We start from the raw sequence: 19,707 nt of genomic DNA on the forward strand, positions 1-19,707 counted from the left end.
ATGCTATGAAATGCCGTGAATAAGGACGAACTTCTGGTTGTGGATGTGTGGAATTTACTATGTGCTTTTTGCCAGGCCCCGCACTTAGACCTTGATCTTATGACAATCTTCACCTTCATTTTACAGATGAGATAACTGCAGAAGAGAGGGATTTACAAACTTGTAAGGTGACATAGCTCAAGAGTGATGAAGCAGGGACCCACAGGCAGGTCTGGCTGACTACTATCCCCAGGCCTCTTCTAGTGGTCTTAATCACCAGGCTACACCACCTAACACATCCTCTAGGCCATAAAGACCTTTTCCTTGGCCAAACTTTAGTTAAGCTCCTGAACTTTCTCCTAGGCCCATCTGTGTATTTCCTTGTAAAATTTAGTTTTAGTGAGAACCTTGCTGAGTCAGTTTAACCAGAACTCCCCTCCCTCCATATCTGATCACTCTGTATCTTTTGGGGTGCCTCGTTCTCCACCATCACCCAGGTAATGTCTCGTCACCCTGACCTACGTTCAGTAAGAATCCTGTTAGGTCGGTTGAGCCAGAATCCCCTTTTCCCCCTGATATTTTCTTCTGGTAATTTCCATTCACTGACCCCCAACCTGCTCCCTGGCTATAAATTCCCCCTTGTCCATGCCCTATTCAGAGCTGAGTCCAAATTCCCTCCTACACTGAAAGATTCCTCCCCTTGAATAAAGTCTTCCTTACCCACTTTAACAGGTGTCATCGAATATCTTTTTCTTTAACAAAGGAAAGGAAGACACTGCTGGGGTTTAGATCCTGAAAGAGTGGAGAACTCCATTTTCACTAAAGACGGCTAGCAGCTTTTGATGGACCAGGAAAACTTCGGTCACCAGCTCTCACCTCGTAAGGATTTTTAAAGAAGTCCTATGGCGAATCCTTTTGTGCCTGAAAAGGATCAGCCCCCAGGACACTGATTTTGTAAACCGCGATTACCACCTCCGGATTGGGCTTGCTTGAAATAAACTCATTTATTTCTCTGCCATACAATAGGGGGCACCCTTTAACTGATTAAAAACAAATTGTTCTCTAACGTTGCTGCGTGGGTGAGTTCAACAGCAGGAGAGAAGAAATGGCAAAAGTAAAAAAAAAAATTTTTTAATGACGCAGTAAAGTTTTAAAACTCCACGAAGCTCAGCAAAGAATGGAAGGGTTAACAGATATCCAATTAATTGGGCTTCACGAATTTGTTGCTCTTAGTTGCAGCGTCTTAGTGGTCTCTTGACCTGTCCACATTTATTAGCTCCAAATCCTTTTCAGTTTCCTTTGTTGCCCATAATTATTTTTAGCTGAGGTTTTGTCGTTTTCACTCCCACATTTCCCGAATTCTTAAGTGGGTGCCTGCGGCGCTGCGGAGACTCGGGCATTTGGGTATCAGTTTACACGTAACCTTCAGTAAATACAGTAATCCGTCAGGGACCCACCCATCGCCTCTCCTCCTTCCCTCTTCGCTGGAGAAGTCTTCCCCCGCCTTCTCTCCCGGGCGGCGCGGCCGCGAGCTCCAGAGCCCGTGTCTTCTTAACTTCGTTGCTGAAATTTGCTTTCTGCCCATTGAGAGCCATGCTTCGAGTGATTGTTGAATCTGCCAGCAATATCCCTAAAACGAAATTTGGGAAACCGGATCCTATTGTTTCTGTTATTTTTAAGGGTAAGGACAAGTTTTCTTCTTTTTCTCTAGTCCTGTTTTGGAATGTTAGTTTCTTGGGTCCCATTCTGTGAAAGTCTGCGAATGATCAAATCCTCTGCGGCTTTAGCTGGAGTTTGTTACCTGTGCAGGTTAAGGGAGAGGATGGATTTCTGTGGAAGGCATTTTCCCCAGGGCTTTGAGACCCACTGAATGACCTGATGTTTTAACTCTAATAATGTGATTTCTATAAGCCCCTGGAGGGAAAGATGTACCAAATTTCAAGTATCAAAAAGTTCTGTGTTGGTTCAGATTAAGAGTTTCAGCAGTCTTGTATGCACTTTTTATTTCCTGTGAGAAATGGGTAAAGGAGGAAAAAACACAATTAAGTTGTTCCAGGTATCATTACTCCGTAAAACAGACCCCTGCTGCTTTTATTGTCACTGGGCTTCTGGGAGGTGGAGTAAAGTTATTATTTTGGTTTGTTTTCATGTCAATTTGTGCCTTTTTGTAGTTGTTCTTCATCTCTCCAAAGTTGGGTGCTTTGTTTGTTCGTTGCATGTTTGGTAGCTTTTAAATTGCTTTAAATGAACTCGGAACAATGCAAGTCTGTAGTTTTGGGCATCTAGTTTGGACTTGCTCAATGACCTTGGGCATGTGACCTCATTTCTCTGGATGTCAGTTTTCTTTTGTGCAAAACAGGTGAGGGGGGTTTAGACTAGACCATCTTTACAAGGCTTATTGTAATTCCAACAGGTTATTTTTCCTGACATTTGATTGCAGTGGAGGGGGACAGGAGCGGTTGGAGTGATGACACACTCCCAGCCATTGTAGGTGATTCTAGTTTTGGCTGGAGTGGTGTGGCTAAAGCTGAATTTAGAAGCTTTAACATTTTCTGTTTGTCCAAGGTCATTGGTAAGATTGCCAGCTCACTCCTTGGCAGGAGGAATGAGAGGGAGTGAGAGGGGAGGGCAGAAAAAGTGGGAGTCTTGATGGGTATGTGGTTCCTGACCCCACCTCTTCCTCCAGGAACCTGACTGCTTCTCCCTTACGGTTTCTGAGTGATCTGTGCCTTTCTCTTTTCTTTTGTCCATTTTATCTCTGTTTCTTTCCTTAAACCTCTCCCTCTGAGATGAGCAGGAAAATGCCAGAAATGAAACCCAAAGCTGCCAAATGATTGTTTAGTTAAAAAAAAAAAAAGATCTGGGGGACAGAAGTTGGATTCTTAAAGGACAATGTAGTTTGAGAATCTTGTTAGTGAATATCATGTAGTCATGTTACATCAGAGTTCATTTGCATGTATTCTTTTAAAAAATATTTTTCTCTTTTTAATTTTATTTTTAAATTTACTTTTTATTGCAGTAACATTGGTTTATAACATTTTATAAGTTGCATGTGTACAACATTATATTTCTACTTCTGTATACACTACAACATGCTCATCACCAAAAATTTAGTTTCCATTCTTCACCACACAGTCGATCCCCTTTACACATTTTGCCTTCCTCCCCATTCTTTCCCATCTGGTTACCACTACTCTGTTCTCTGTATCTACAGGTTTGTTTTTGTTTCGTTTTGGTTTGTTCATTTGTTTTTTGTTTGTTTGTTCTTTATATTCCACATATGAGAGAAATCATATGGCATTTGTGTTTCTCTATCTGACTTATTTCATTTAGCATAACACCCTCAAGGTCTATCCATGTTGTTGCAATGACAAGATTTCACCTTTTTTTAAATTTTGGAGTAGTATTTCCATTGCATATATATACCATATCTTCTTTATCCATTCATCCATTGATGGGCACTTAGGTTATTTCCATATCTTGGCTATTGTAAATAATGCTGCAATGAACATAGGGGTGCACATATATTTTCAAATTAGTGTTTTTGTGTTCTTTAGATAAATGCTGGAAGTGGGATAGCTGAATCTATGGTAGTTCTATTCTTAATTTTTGAGGAATCTCTATACTGTTTTTCATAGTGGCTGCATTTATTCACATCCCCACCAACAATGTACGAGGGTTCCCTTTTCTTTACATCCTCACCAACACTTGTTATTTCTTGCCTTTTTGATAATAGCCATTCTGACAGTTGTGAGGTGATACCTCACTGTGGTTTTATAATTTTTTTTTTCTTGAAGCAGCTACATAATAGAGACATAAAATGAAAAGTTTGTTTCCTTCACCATTGACATGTAAAGACACGTAAAAATATGTTGGGTTCAATCTGGTGATGTCATGGGGCAAGTCATATAGATTATAATGAAATTAAAATTTAACACTATATTGAAATCTGACTTGTTATTTGTCTGGAGTGTATATGCATTGGTCAGACTTTTAAATGACTAAAAGTATGTCTGCCTTAGCTATGGACATAAACACCCAACTGAAAGTGAAAAACTTCAGTTAAGGTGGGCAAATATAGGCTATCTAAACCATTACTTTTGCTAGGTTATTTAACTTCAGTCTGTTTTCCAGTCTCCTTTCATAGTATCAGTTGAGCAGTAAAGTCATGCATTCATTCATTCATCTGATAAGCAACCCAGTGGAAGAAACAACTCAACTTAGAGTAGGAACATCTGGACTCTGGCTAATATTGACAAAGTAGCCGATGACCCAGATTTAATCACCCACGTCTCAAATTTCTCAGCTGTGGAATCATGGGAACTGATCTTGAGATTTCTTCCAGCTTTAAGGTTTTATAATTTTACAGTTCCATGTACTGAATAACTGCTCTCAGCGAAGTATGAAAGGCATTGCCTTAGGCACTAAAGCAGATATAGTAATGAATATGGCATTTTTCTTGCTTTCAATCTATTCCAATGGTTTAAAACACTGGTGATGGCAAACCCTTTCCAGGAGTGCCTCCCAATTTTGAGCACTGGTTAAGATTAAGTAACATTGTTCTTTTTTTTTTCTTTTATTGTTTTTTTATTTTTGGCTGCATTGTGTCTGTTGCTGCATGTGGGCTTTTCTCTAGTTGTGGTGAGTGGGGGCTACTCTTCATTGCGTTGTGTGGGCTTCTCACTGCGGTGGCTTCTCTTTGTTGCAGAGCATGGGCTCTAGGCGTGCTGGCTTCATAGTTGTGGCTCGTGGGCTCAGTAGTTGTGGTGCATGGGCTTAGTTGCTCCGCGGCATGTGGGATCTTCCCGGACCAGAGCTCAAACCTGTGTACCCTGCATTGGCAGGCAGATTCTTAACCACTGCTCCACCAGGGAATTCGCTAACATTAAGTTCTGACAGAACTGAGGATACTGATACCACCATATACCCATCAGTGGGAATGGAGCAAAGCTGGATGCACTTCACGGGGTGGCGTGGGGGAGAGTGGAGAGAGTAGGATGTAAAAAGCCCTAACAGAGGATCAAGGCAGCACCGAAGAAAGCCCCTGAGTTTACTGAAATGTGTACAATTTTGCCTCTTGAGTACATAAAACAGCAAGTTCAGGCAGTAAGCAACACTTCTCAAGCTGTAGGATGGTGGGAAGAATGGCCAAGTGATGGGAGTGTTAATGGTGATACCTGTATAGACAGTGAGGCCCCCTGTGAGACTGTAGTTGGGAATGTGCTGTACTGACAACCAGCTGGTTTAGAGTTGACCTCAGTCTCTCGTGTACAGTCCCCTTCTGAGACTGAACTTCTTAGGACCTAGTATGAACCAGGAGGATTTGGGGGTTACTGGAGTCCCTGTGGTGTGGATGTCATTGATACTTAGCAGTGCAGAAGGAGATTATGGAAACCACAAAACCCACTTGATTTTTCACGTTCTTTGGGTTCCCGAGGTTCCAAGAGCCAGCTCTGAATCTTAAGATCAGAGTGCCTGCCAGCCAGAGGTGGCCATTTTCCCTTGAGTTTCACGCAGACAGCCAGGTTGTGAGACTGACTCTAGCTGAGATTAGATTAGACAGACTTCTGAGGCCTGTCTCAACGTGAAGACTTTGTTTTTTGTTTGTTTTGTTTTGATTAATTAATTAATTTATTTATCTTTGGCTGCGTTGGGTCTTCGTTGCTGCGTGCGGGCTTTCTCTAGTTGCGGTGAGCGGGGGCTACTCTTCGTTGTGGTGCGTGGGCTTCTCGTTGCGGTGGCTTCTCTTGTTGTGGAGCACGGGCTCTAGGTGCGCAGGCTTCAGTAGTTGTGGCACGTGGGCTCAGTAGTTGTGACTCGCTGCCTCTAGAGCGCAGGCTCAGTAGTTGTGGCACATGGGCTTAGCAGCTCCGCGGCATGTGGGATCTCTTGAACCTGTGTCCCCTGCATTGGTAGGCGGATTCTTAACCACTGCTCCACCAGGGAAGTCCCACAGTTGCCTTTTAAAAGTGAATCAGTGTGACTTGTTTTCTTCCTCCACGACAGATCTTAACTGCATGCCCTCAAGGCGTGTTCAGGGGAGCTGGTCTTTGTCTGGTTTGAGTTTACTGGTGAGTCTCTGGCTCAGCCAAGAAGGCATGGGGTTTTTATATCCTCCGCCACATCTAACATGTCACTGATGTTGAATATACCTTTTAAAGGTTGACCCTAGAAACAATGCCCTGGCAAGAGATCTGAGACATCTTAGTGCAATAAAGTCATTGATTCTTGGTCCTGAAAGGGACCATCAGAAGTCCCGCCATTCTCCCTTCTTTCAGGAAGAATTACGTTTAATATTCTCTCACGTGCTTTGTGGATGAGGCTTGGCAAAGGGCTACTTCACACATTTCTAACGCTGAGTGCCTAACACCTGCTACCCAGGGGCAAACCGGTGTCATGCTACTTTTTGCTTTCTTGATCCTGGCAAGAAAAATATGAAGCTGCCAGTTTTATGTTGAAAATTCATACATGAAACGTTCAGTGTTCTGTAAGGCATAATGCATCTGCTGTGATATGGCAGTGGTGACCTTACTTACTTTGTAATTTCTATTGAACAGCTGTTCTGTTGAATAGGGGTGTGCTTTGAGTGGGTCTGAGCAGAGTTTTCACTCAGAAACAGCTGCTTAGACATCTGACACCTTAAGCCTTATCAGCTAACTTGGCCTTAGGCATTAGGATACAAAGCCTATTGAGCATGATGGTGGCAAAGCCCTGGGCTTTGGAGCCAGGGAGCCCTAGGAATGAGGATCCCAATTCTCACCTCTTACTTCCTAAGTGCTCATGAGCTAATGAATGAAAACCTTCAGCTTCAGAGTTCTTAATAACACCTCTTACCTTGCAGGGGTGTTTGAGGATTAAATGAATACACATGTGAAACTGCACATGGGAATTCCTAACTTCCTTCCCTATTTGATAACGTTTACTTTTATGGAGCCCTAAAATGTGCCAGGCAGTATATCAGAAATCAAGTCTAGAAAAATACGTATAACATGGTTTGGTCTTCTAGGGAAGCAACTGGTTGGAACACAAGAATGAGTTACAAACCAGAAAAGACATGCAAAAATTATAATGCAAAAGCAGATGGAAGAGTGAAAAGCTCCATGGACAAGGTGTCCTTGAGTTGGTCTTAAAGGATGAGTGGAAATTTGACAGAAGTAATGAAAAGAAAGACATTCTAGGTTTGGAACAGCACCAAAAAAGGCCAGGGAGCCACGGGCTTGTGGGGTGAGGTTGACAGCATAATCTGGTGTGATTGGTATTGCGCTTTACTCATAACTCACTGGGGGGCCACTAGGCTGCATTGTGGACAGGTTAGTTCTAGTCAGGTAGACTAATTAGATGGTTTACTAGTTGAGGCAAATGCTTTCCAGGGCAGAGGGAGCTCATTCCAGGGCTAGAATGAGAAGGCAGGAGCTAATGTGAAATATACTAAGGAAGCAGCCCAATCGAATTAAATGAATAAGAAAACCTTGCTGGGCAGGCCAGTTGGGCCATCCTTCCTCACTCTCTTCTGTAAAATAGGACATGAGGGTTAGGGTTAGGGAGTGTTTAGCCTGTGCATGCCTGCAGGGCTGGGTGGGGTGTCTCTGCCAGAGGCCGGCCTGATGGCATTAGCTACCTGAGACTGGAGAGGGAGGCCCCCCAAAGAGGTAGAAGAGAGGCACAGAAATAGAAAATGATACCAAAGACACATTTTGCTATTCTCCCAAAAGTCAAATGGGGAGCACTTCCTCAACCAAGCTGAGCTGTGGTCTCACTCACATAAGGTCCTTCTCTCCCAACCCAGTGGTCCCACCTGAGGGGTAAAGTGTCATGTCAGCAGTTGTTGAATTGCAAGGAACTCAGGTTTGCTCAAGTTTTTCCCCTAAAGTTAGAGATAAATTTCCCAGAATACAATCATGGGCCTCACCTGTCGGGCAGGGAAGCCTTTGCTCTTGCTCCCCAGGGGACTGTGTGCCTCAGGCCTCCGCCCTTCCCTGCACTGCATCTGTCTCCTCTCTGCACATTGGCTGCCTTAATGGGGACTCTTACCGCTGCTCCCTTGCAGTTAGCAGCTTGCATGGGGCTCTGGGTTACCATGGAGATGACTTGGTCCTGACTCCACATCTGCTACAGCATCCGTGTCTCTTAGTTGAGATGCTTGAGACCAAGACTCCAATTGGTTCAGTTTTGGTCTCACCCCTGGTCCAATGAGCTGTGACAAGGAATACAGAATCTCCGGACAGACAAGGTGGATCCTACACAAGGTAAGCTTCTGAGGGCCGAGAACATGAACCATCCAGTTTATCTCCCTCCAGTTTGGGGATTAGACCTGCTTCTTCCCATCTTTAAGCTGTAATCTGACCCCACCCCCCACCCCTCCTTTAAGGAGACCCCTTTCTTTGTGATCAACACATTACGTGAAAGGGGATGAACTTTGGACTGAGCAGAGTTTCACTTCTGACTTTATCACTAGGAGCTAAATCTCTGGGGCAACTATGTTTCTGAGCTTTTCTTTCCTTGCCTATAAAATGGGGAGAATTACATGTACCTCACAAGGGTACTCTAAGGATCAACGGTGATAAAACACTATCACAGTGCCTGGTGCGTAGTAGTCATATGGCAAATGCTCATTTCCTCCCTCTTTTATGCCTGACTCCTTCCCCACTGCTGGGGGTACATACAGAACCCTGGGGGACATCTGAGGGGTGGCCCAGGCTTACATGAATAAATAGGATGCCCTTCAGCTGTGGTGCACAGGCGGCTTGAAGGCAGAGCCCATGTCTGATTCATCTGTGAGAGCACATGATAGCCTCTCAGCTAGGCATATAGCAGGTTCTTTTTTTTAATGGTGCTCTAATGTACATAGCATAAAATTTATCTTTTAAATCATTTTTAAATGTACAGTTCTACTTTCTGTCTCTCTGTTTGATTACTCTTAAGTACCTGGTATAAGTGGAATCATGCAATATTGGTCCTTTTGTGACAGGCTTATTTCACTTGACAGAATGTCTTCAAGTTTTATCCATGTTGTGGCATGTGTCAGAATTCCCCTCCTTTTTTAAGGCTAAATAATATTCCATAGTATGTCTATACCACATTTTGTTTATACATTCGTCCACTGATGGACCTGAGTTGCTTCCACCTTTTAGCTACTGTGAATCATGCTGTGAACGTGGGCGTACAAATATCGTTTGAGTCCCAGCTTTCAGTTCTTTGAGGTTTATACCTAGATGTAGAATTGCTGGATCATTTGGTAAGTCTATGTTTAATTTTTTGAGATACCACCGTACTGTTTTCCATCGTGACTGCACTATTTTACATTCCCACCAACAGTGCAAAAGGGTTCCAATTTCTCCACATCTTCACCACCACTTGTTTTTTTCTGTGGTTTTTGTTTGTTTGGGGATAATAGTTATCCTAAGGGGTATAAACAGTAGATTCTTAGCAACTCTCTGTTGACTTGGATTTTCGGCTCACATTTGCCTCATTAACTCACCCTGCAGTGATTCTGCAGCCTCAGTGGCCAGCAATGAAGCAGCCCTCCTGTGACCGGAAGCCTGCCTCTCAGGGGCCCAGCAGCAGGCTTGAGAGCCTGGTGGCCTCTTGACCAGTGGGGCCCTGGCCTTGTGAGGTCTGTGCAGCCAAGGTTGTGCTGAGAGTCATAGCAGAGCAGAAGGCAAGTGGGAAATAGCCTTGGTTCCCTGCAGTACCAGGTCTTCCGGTTGGCCTGGGCTCCCCAGGCCAAGGCTGGAACCAGAGGTCACCCTGCTTCTCCCAGCAGCACATCCTGGGAGATCAGAGTAGCCCTAGATCAGGTGCCCCGTAGTTCTGTCCCCTAACATCCTATACTGCTTTGTGGCATCTATTGGAACATGTAGTTATGTATCTGCTGGCTTATTTGATATCTGTGTGCCTCCTCAATCAGACTGGAAACTTCATGAGGGCAGGGACCATGTCTCTTTCTCCAGCACCTAGCTCAGTGCCTGGCAAATAGTAGATGACCAATAAATAATGTTGAATGAATGATTCTGGCTCCTCCCTTCAGTCATTCAGTTTAGGATCTCAGAGGCCAGGGGGACCACATAGGACCAAATGAGACCAGATCCCTGTGACCACAAACTACAAAACTGATCTTGAGTATTTAGGACTTCAGGGTTTCCACATGCTCTTTGGGATCCATTAAGCTGCATCTCAAAGGAAGATGGAAGGCAGGGGAGCCCTAGCCTACCTCTGACCTTGACATTAGGGCTTTGGTCTAATTAATGACAAGAAACCTCTCTGAATCTCAGTTTTCCTAGCTGTGAAGTGGGTATAAGGCCTACCCATGAAGATTGTAAAAGTCAAATGAGATGATGTCTTTAAGGTACCTGGACTAAAAGTAGATGTTTATTCCCACCTCACCTCTTTTTTTGCGGTACACGGGCCTCTCACTGTTATGGCCTCTCCTGCTGCGGAGCACAGGCTGCGGACGCGCAGGCTCATGGGCCCAGCCTCTTCGCGGCATGTGGGATCTTCCCAGACGGGGGCACGAACCCGTGTCCCCTGCATCGGCAGGCGGACTCTCAACCATTGCGCCACCAGGGAAGCCCCTACCTCACCTCTTGAAGTCTGGCTTTACGCATGAGGAAACTAAGACAGAGACAGGTCAGGATTCATCTCTGCATTCTTGATTCCAGAGCCTCCGTATGTCTTCCTGGAGGTCATCATGATTACAGAGAAAAAAAAAAATGTGCCTAAAACAACCAACTCAAATCATGATCCTTTCCTCCCCGCTCTGAAAGGATTGAATTGTTCCGTGTGCTAGGGGCATCTGGACCCAGTCTGAAAGAGGAAGACTGTGTACCAAGAACAAAAGAACTTTAAAAAAAGAAGAAGAAAAAACAAAACCCAGCCCTCCTGGGGTGAGTTTCCCCAGGGTATGAAAGCCTTTAGGACGTGCTGTGACTCAGAAGCTCAGAGCTGACATAGCTTAGCAGTGAATCAGTTCCTGGAGAGTCAAGTGGGAGCCATTTTATTAGTGGAGACTACAACTCTTTACTTATTACATGTAAAGTATTAACATCCTAATATTTGAATGGCAGGGTGAGTTTCCACTTCCCCTTACCTTAGTTTTCTGGTTTATTACTTTTGTCATCTTTTCATCCCAATAGCATAACTTATCAATTAAAAAAAAAAATCCCTTCCCTTATCCCTCTTTTATTATTTAAAAAAAGACAGGAAAAAGAAAAAAAAACATTCTTTTTGCTTATCTCTCCTCATTGTTGGAGTTCACTGCCTGGGCAGTCCCTGTCTCTCTCCATCCTCTTTTTTGCTGCTGTTTCTTCCTACTGCTCCCCTCAGGCATAAACTCATTTAACAAATCTTGGTTTAACAAATCAGGCCTTGGGCTCAGCACTGCAAGCTGGATGGGAAACAAGCCAGACTTGGCCGCTGCCTGCATGCAGCTTGTAGTCTAGCTGTAGATCCAGAGAGAGTTCAGTGAATGCAGAGTTCAATGAGTTTAAACTCCTGGAAAGGAGGCATAAAATTTTGCAGATTATATTGATGATGAGCACTTTCTAGCTATGAAGCATTGCACTAAAGCTTCACATATATGCATTCATTTATTTCTCACCAAAAAAATGAAGTCCCTCATTTTACAGCTGAAGAGACCACGTCTTGGGGAGAGTGAGTGGCTTTGTTCAAGACCCCACACTAGGTTCCAGGTGGAGCTGGGATAAACAGGCCCACCCTGAGGCTGTAACACACACCCCTGTGTGGTGAGGCTGCATTTGACCCACCCTGGGGTAATTAGTGCACCTGGGCTCAGGGTTTAGCTCCCTCAGTCTGACAATCCAGGCTCTGTTTCCCTGGCCAAATTCAGCCCTGAAGGCATCTGATCAGACCAGTGCCAGGGCCTGGGGCTGTGGTGCCTTGGAACCAGATACCTCTGGCTTCAGGGGTCTTGTCTGGGGCTCCAAATGCCCTCCAGTTTGTCCCAGTATGCTGGACACATTATGGTGGCCTCCCATGTGTGACATGGCCTGAGGAAGGAACTTCTTCCCAGGGCACTTACAGTGCAGAAAGCCCTTTCCTGGGCTTGATCATGTTTGTTCTTCACAACAACTCTAGCAGGTGTCCAGGACATGTATTGTTTATACTCATTTCACAAATGAGCACCTCGAGTCTTAGAGAGGACAAGAGTGGCCAAAGTTGGGCGACCAGGAAGAGGCAAGGACTCGAGCCCCAGACCAAGACTCTTTGTCTCATGCACTTTCCCACTGCGTCGTGCGTGCCTGGCTTTCCCCGTGCTTGGCATCTCTCTTTCATTAAGTCTACCCTCCATCCTCTCCCACTAACAAGCCGCCATCCACAGACACTACTGATCTCCAGTTTTCCCTCATACCTGCAGCAACTGACCAGCCCAGCTCTGCTCAAGAGCCCCAAGGCCAAAGTTCTTCTCAGCATAGGAAGGAGGGCTGAGTGTAGTGGGTCAAAACTGCTGGCAATGGCAACAATCCCATTAAAAGAGATGATTAATTATGGGATACCAGGATCTGAGGCTGAGTCGTAATTCAGCTAAGATTGTTGCCTAGGAGGGTTAGGATGGAGTTATCAAGCTTTTGACTCAGTGCTTTGTGCTTATTTTCAAAGTTCTTTTCTGTGACTATTTTCTCTTGATATAATCTCTTGGAGTCAGAGAGGGCAGAGGAACTGGATCCTCTTCATGTTGTCTAATGGAGGCTGTTTATGATTCTGATGTGAATCCTACACAGAGGCATGTCCCTTGTGTCCTGGCACTTTCACGCTCTCTCCTTTGATCCTCGATGCAACCCTACGAGGTGACCTTTTTCATCCCCTTTTCCAGAACACTGAGGCCTTGAGGGGCTCTCTTTTTTTTTTTTTTTTTTTTGCCAGCAAAAAGCCCCTTAAGTTTATTTTTTTATTTTTTTATTTTTTTAATTAGTTTCTGCTTTATAACAAAGTGAATCAGTCATACATATACATCTGTTCCCACATCCCTTCCCTCATGCATCTCCCTCCCTCCCACCCTCCCCATCCCACCCCTCCAGGCGGTCACAAAGCACCGAGCTGATCTCCCTGTGCTCTGCGGCTGCTTCCCACTATCTATCTACCTTACGTTTGGTAGTGTATATATGTCCATGCCTCTCTTTCGCTTTGTCACAGCTTACCCTTCCCCCTCCCCATATCCTCAAGTCCATTCTCAAGTAGGTCTGTGTCTTTATTCCCGTTTTACCCCTAGGTTCTTCATGACATTTTTTTTTTTAATTCCATATATATGTGTTAGCATACGGTATTTGTCTTTCTCTTTCTGACTTACTTCACTCTGTATGACAGACTCTAGGTCTATCCACCTCATTACAAATAGCTCAGTTTCGTTTCTTTTTATGGCTGAGTAATATTCCATTGTATATATGTGCCACATCTTCTTTATCCATTCATCCGATGATGGACACTTAGGTTGTTTCCAGCTCCGGGCTATTGTGAATAGAGCTGCAATGAACATTTTGGTACATGTCTCTTTTTGAATTAAGGTTTTCTCAGGGTATATGCCCAGTAGTGGGATTGCTGGGTCATATGGTAGTTCTATTTGTAGTTTTTTAAGGAACCTCCATACCGTTCTCCATAGTGGCTGTACCAATTCACATTCCCACCAGCAGTGCAAGAGTGTTCCCTTTTCTCCACACCCTCTGCAGCATTTATTGTTTCTAGATTTCTTGATGATGGCCATTCTGACTGGTGTGAGATGATATCTCATTGTAGTTTTGATTTGCATTTCTCTAATGATTAATGATGTTGAGCATTCTTTCATGTGTTTGTTGGCAGTCTGTATATCTTCTTTGGAGAAATACCTATTTAAGTCTTCTGCCCATTTTTGGATTGGGTTGTTTGTTTTTTTGCTATTGAGCTGCATGAGCTGTTTATAAATTTTGGAGATTAATCCTTTGTCAGTTGCTTCATTTGCAAATATTTTCTCCCATTCTGAGGGTTGTCTTTTGGTCTTGTTTATGGTTTCCTTTGCTGTGCAAAAGCTTTGAAGTTTCATTAGGTCTGAGGGGCTCTCTTGAAACAATAGGAAGTCATCTCCTCAAGCAGGGTCCGAAGTGGATCTGCAGACCACCGGCCTAATTCAGTCTCTAGAAGGTTATGTCTCAGAAACGTGTTAGCCAGAGCCACCAGAGGTTGAGTCTTAGGAGCCAGAACACCTGCATCGAGATCCTGGCTTTGTTTCTTACTAGCAGGTGAGCCTGGGCAAACTACTTAATTTTATTGTGCTATTGGACTTAAATAAGGATAATAACAGCAACAGATAACATACAAAGCCCTTTGAAGAGTGCCTGGCATGAGCCCAAAATTTGGTACCTATTACTCCTGGGCATTAGGTTGCCATGTTTATTAATGATGAAATCTAGGTATGGAGAGCTGGAGTCAGTGCCTAAGGTCACCCAGCTGATAAGTGGTGAAAATGTGGCAGGTTGCCTGGCACCCTCAGCCTGAGGTGCTGGTGAAGAGCACAGGTTTGGAAATGAGGCAGGCATGGGGCTGAAGCTCAGCTCTGCCAATTAGTAGCTTTGTGATCTTGGGCAAGTCAGTTAACACCCCTGAACCTCAGTTTCCTCATCTGCAAAATGGGGATATTAGTACCTCCCTGTTGGGCTGCACCCTGCAGGCCTACAAGGACTGTGCTTGCCCAGCTTCAAGACCAAAGAAAGAGCCCAGAGTCAGCAACAGAGATGTCAATGGTTTAATGGACGGGGAAGCTTACATGTCTGAAGCAAGGTCCTAGAGCAACACCCCACCATGTGTGGTGGACGGTGGGCAGGACATGGTGGCAGTCTTCACTGGGGTGGGGGGCAGGGGGTGGAGATTACCAATTATAGGGGAACTGACGTCAGGTGGGCTCATTAGTCACCAGGCAAACCAGCAGAGGGGCATGCCCCTCACGGCCCCTTTGATATGGACAATCACTAGCTGCGGCCTGGGACAAGTACATAGGAAGGCCAGTCAGGTGAGTAAGATACAGGAGAAGCAGGCATTGGTCGGGCAGGGGATGTACAGAGAACAAGAGAACAGCCTTCTTGAGTGGCCTGACCGTATACTTCACCCCTACATACCCTGTATAACCCTTACAATCTTGGTCTGCCTCTCTTCCGAGATATCCCTGGGGTCAGGTATGTAGAAGGGTACTGCAACCAGATACCACAGATAAAATACAGACAGGCCACCCCTGGTTTTCACAAACCCAGAGCCACCCCCAACTGTGTGGTCAGACCACTCAAGATGGCTGTTCTCTTGCTCTCTCTACATCCCCTGCCCGACCAATGCCTGCTTCTCCTATATCTTACTCGCCTGACTCACCTTCCTAGGTACTTGCCCCAGGCCCCAGCTGGTGATTGTTCTCATCAAAGGGGCCGTGAGGGACGTGCCCTTCTGCTGGTTTCCCCGGTAACTAATAAGCCCACCTGACGTCAATTCCCTATAACTGGTAATCTCTCCTCCACCACACGGGCCCCCTCCCCGGGAGCGAAGACTGCCACTGCGTCCTGCCCATCGTTCGCTGCACATGGTGGGGGTGTCGCTCCAGGACCTTGCTTCAGACGTGTAAGCTCCCCACTCCCATTAAATCACTGATGTCTCTGTTGCTGACTCTGGGCTCTTTCTTTGGTCTTGAAGCTGGGCAAGCGCAGGCTTATAGGCCTGCGGGGTGCAGCCCAACACTCGTGCATAAGGATTTGATGTGAATGTGTTTAAAGTGTCTGGCACAGAATGGATGCTCGTATTCAGTTCTCCACCGAGAGAGCCGATCCAGGTGCCTGCCCCACCTGGGCTCCCTTCACCTGCAGCCCAGGCAGTTGGCCGGGCTGGACCGTGACCACACCCCAGGGTCAGCTTTTAGGAAGTAGATGCTGTATGGGTTGTTCAGATTGACTGGGCTTCACCGCAGCTCCCCTGAGGATTTGGTTTTGATTCAAGAGTGTGTGTGCCTGAAGGGGCGGCTCCAGAGGCCACTGAGGCACTGGGAACAGAAAGCTGAGCGGTCACCCAGCCTGCCTTTTTGTCTGGGCGTTCCTTGAATCATCAATGTCAGTGACTGTTTCAGAAATTTACAAAACAGCCTCGCTTTGTGTCACAGTTGCCATTTGGCCAAAATGCCTTTCTCTTAGAACCGGTTTAGCAATATCTTCTGGAGCATTAGTGCAGCCGGTTGGGAAGCAAATAGAGATACTCCTTCAGCCAGATTGACCTGGATGGGCCACCTGTCTTCATGAGTCCCTCTAACACCTGAGGGCGGAGCAGTCTCCTGCTAGCCCTTCCTGGAGCCTTCCCTGCTTCCTGGTTCTTGTGGACGTTCTTCCAAATGCTGGTAGCTGCCAGGCTCACTGCCGGGGAGGAGCAGGCACTACCCACATGCCAGCTGCCTCTGGCGAGCCTCAGAGGTCTGGAATGGAGCCACGTGGCAGAATTGCTCCACCAGGGCTGTGCCCAGGCCCCTGGGCACTTCCTTTAATCACTGGGGCCCTGCCCTCCAGAGAGGCCTCCACAGCCTGGGAAACCTCCTGGAGTCCACACTGGATGCTGCTCAGGTGCCGTAAGAAGAAATAATATTGATGTACTAGCTCCTGCTGGTTTAGTGCTTATGATATTCTGGGCCCTATGCTGAGCACTTTGTATTTATTTTCTTAATCATTGAAGCAACTTTAGTCATAATATTTATAAGCTTATCAAGTCTATTTCATTCAAATCATGGAGAAATGACTCTGGGGGTGGATAACAATGTTAATAATGCAGTCCCAGGCTTTAAGAAGTCACTCTCTGGTCTTAATCCTCCAATTTTGGAAATTGCTCTGTGTCTGTATCTTCTAGAGTTTGAATCCTTGCTCTACCACTCACTTGCTGTGTGACTTCTGATAAGTTGCTTACCCTCTCTGTGTCTTGGTTTCTTCCTCTGTAACTGGAGATGATCATAATAGAACTTACCTCTTAGGGTTGGTGTGAAGATTAAGTGAGACAGTCATGGGAAGCGCTGGGAACAGTGACTAGGTCAGAGCACTTCATAACTGTTAGCCCTGTGTGGAAGGGCTTCAGGGGGCTCTGTGAAATTATAAGCCAAATAGTGGATGCCTTTGTGTATGTCTGTGAATGTTTCTCAAAACAAAGGGGGCATAATCCAGGACCCAGAGAAGATGCAGAAGTATTTCTGAATGGGAGGTCAAGTTTAGATGCATGGCTGATCTACCTTGCGTACCAAAGAGCTGAGTTACTTAAGAAAGCTTTGTAAGTAGCACCCCCGCTTCTCCTGGGGCCATCTCAGTAAAACGCAGTAGTCTAACCAGTCAGGACTTGGGGGCACTTCATATTGGACCTGGAGGAAAACTTAGAGATCATCTAGTCTAAATTCACCAGTTCACACAGAGGGACTCTGAGCTTGGTGGTTGAGCCTTATGTCTCCCTGAGGTAACAGCTCAGGGAAATGGAGAGTTCCCTGATTTGAAAGTCCAGTGAGAAGAGCTGGACCAATACCTGTCTTCTCCTTGCAGGATTGTTAGGATCAGTGAGATGGTGTGTATGTATTTGGAAGTTTGTAGAATGTGTTACCATCGTAGGTGTTATTACTTCCATGGGCACCTGGTATTACCAGTTGGTTCCGTTTCTCTGAAACCAATAGTATATCTGTACATATAAATGGAGAGAGATAGAGACAGAGGGGGGAGAGGGCTCATGCAATTGTAGGGGCTGGCAAGACTGAAATTTCTGGGGCAGGTATATGGTCAGGCCACTCAAGATGGCTGTTCTCTTGCTCTCTCTACATCCCCTGCCCGACCAGTGCCTGCTTTACCTGTATCTTACTCACCTGACTCACCTTCCTACTTACTTGCCCCAGGCCCCAGCTGGTGATTGTTCTTATCAAAGGGGCCATGAAGGACATGCCCCTCTGCTGGTTTCCCTGGTAACTAATGAGCGCATCTGACATCAATTCCCCTGTAAGTGGTAACCTCCCCTTCTTCCCGGGACTAAAGACTGCCACCACTTACTGCCTGCCGTCTGCAGAACATGGTGGGGTGTTGCTCCAGGACCTTGCTTCAGAGGTGTAAGCTCCCCCACTCCATTAAACCATTGATGTCTCTGCTGCTTACTCTGGGCTCTTTCGTTGTTTTTTTTTTCTTTTCTTTTGCGGTATGCGGGCCTCTCACTGTTGTGGCCTCTCCCGTTGCGGAGCACAGGCTCCGGACGGGCAGGCTCAGCGGCCATGGCTCACGGGCCCAGCCGCTCCGCGGCATGTGGGATCTTCCCAGACGGGGGCACGAACCCGTGTCCCCTGCATTGGCAGGTGGACTCTCAACCACTGCGCCACCAGGGAAGCCCTCTTTCTTTGGTTTTGAAGCTGGGCAAGCACAGGCCTTGTAGGCCTGTGGGGTGCAGCCCAACAGCAGACAAGTAGGCTGGAAATTCAGGTAAGAGTTTATGTAGTCTTGAGACTGAAATCTAAAGGGCAGGCAAGCAGGCTGGAAACTTGGGCAGGATCTTCTGATACAGCCTTGAGGCAGAATTCTTTCTTCTCTAGGAAACCTCAGTTTTTCCTCTTAAGGCCTTCAGCTCTTTGGATGAGGCCCACCCACCTTACAGAGAGTAATCTGCTTTACTTAAAGACGGTTGATTGCAAATGTTAATCACATCTATAAAATACCTTCGCAGCAACATCTAGACTAGTGTTGGACCAAACAACTGGCACCATAGACTAGCCAAGTTGACATAGGATTCACAATCACCCTGGTCCTCTCAGCACAGATGTACCAATCCGGTGTTAGGAGTCATGGTGTCTCTCTCACTGTTTCAGTAAGAGTTCACACTGTAGGTGAACAGCAAAGGAAATGGTTCCGTGCAAGAGGGCATGGTGGCTTGGCAAAGAGTGCTTGTTCAGTTCTTGGGAAATATTATTGGGAGGTTGGCATGCGAGTTAATTACTGCAATGGTGACCTTCACAGAACTGAGAGGGAAGCAAGTGTAGCTAATCAAAAAACAGGAAATGTCTCAAAGAATGCCTTGAATCATGGTCCAGAGTGTATTCTGCATTTGAATCAATTGTTATGTTCTGGGTTGAAACTATTTAATTCCTTACCGTAGACAGAAACAGTTCTCTTCATAACATCAGAGGTGGGAACAGGGGGAGGTAGGGGAGGTGGAGAAGGGGAAAGAGTTTCCTGTAATTTAATCTGATGTTTAGTGCCTGCAACTGAGGCCTTTTTAAAAAAAAGATGTGGAATAATTGAATAAATGTGTGACATTGCGGCTGCTGATAAGACAGGAATTTATGTGCTTTTTTGGCTGACATGTGAGAAAAGGCAATAAAATGTAATGTGTGCACATTTTTTAAAAATTAATTTATTTTTGGCTGCGTTGGGTCTTCCTTGCTGCACGCGGGCTTTCTCTAGTTGAGTTGAGCAGGGGTTACTCTTTGTTGCGGTGCGCGGGCTTCTCATTGTGGTGGCTTCTCTTGGGGAGCACGGGCTCTAGGCGTGCGGGCTTCAGTAGTTGTGGCACACGGGCTCAGTAGTTGTGGTGCACAGGCTTAGTTGCTCCACGGCATCTGGGGGTCTTCCCAGACCAGGGCTCGAACCCCCGTCCCATGCATTGGCAGGTGGATTCTTAACCACTGCACCACCAGGGAAGTCCCTATGCATCTTCTTTATTCAACGTTTCTGACAGCTTCTAGTGAGGCATTGGTGTGGTAGCAAACACACACTC

General features: G+C 45.8%; 1 protein-coding gene across 1 annotated transcript in view; it reads left to right on the forward strand.

The window, feature by feature from the left end:
* Positions 1-1,572: 1,572 nt before the first annotated feature.
* LOC307070017 (myoferlin) overlaps positions 1,573-19,707 on the forward strand; it is a gene marked incomplete at both ends in the record, with an annotated part of 138,473 nt that continues 120,338 nt past the window's right edge. Inside the window, one exon of the mRNA XM_079728635.1 lies at positions 1,573-1,660. Within this exon, the coding sequence (XP_079584761.1) occupies positions 1,573-1,660 (88 nt within the window). The remainder of the gene's footprint in view (positions 1,661-19,707) is intronic.

The sequence above is a fragment of the Hyperoodon ampullatus genome (genome assembly GCF_949752795.1).
Source record: "Hyperoodon ampullatus genome assembly, contig: scaffold_482, whole genome shotgun sequence".
NCBI classification, from domain to species: Eukaryota; Metazoa; Chordata; class Mammalia; order Artiodactyla; family Ziphiidae; genus Hyperoodon; species Hyperoodon ampullatus.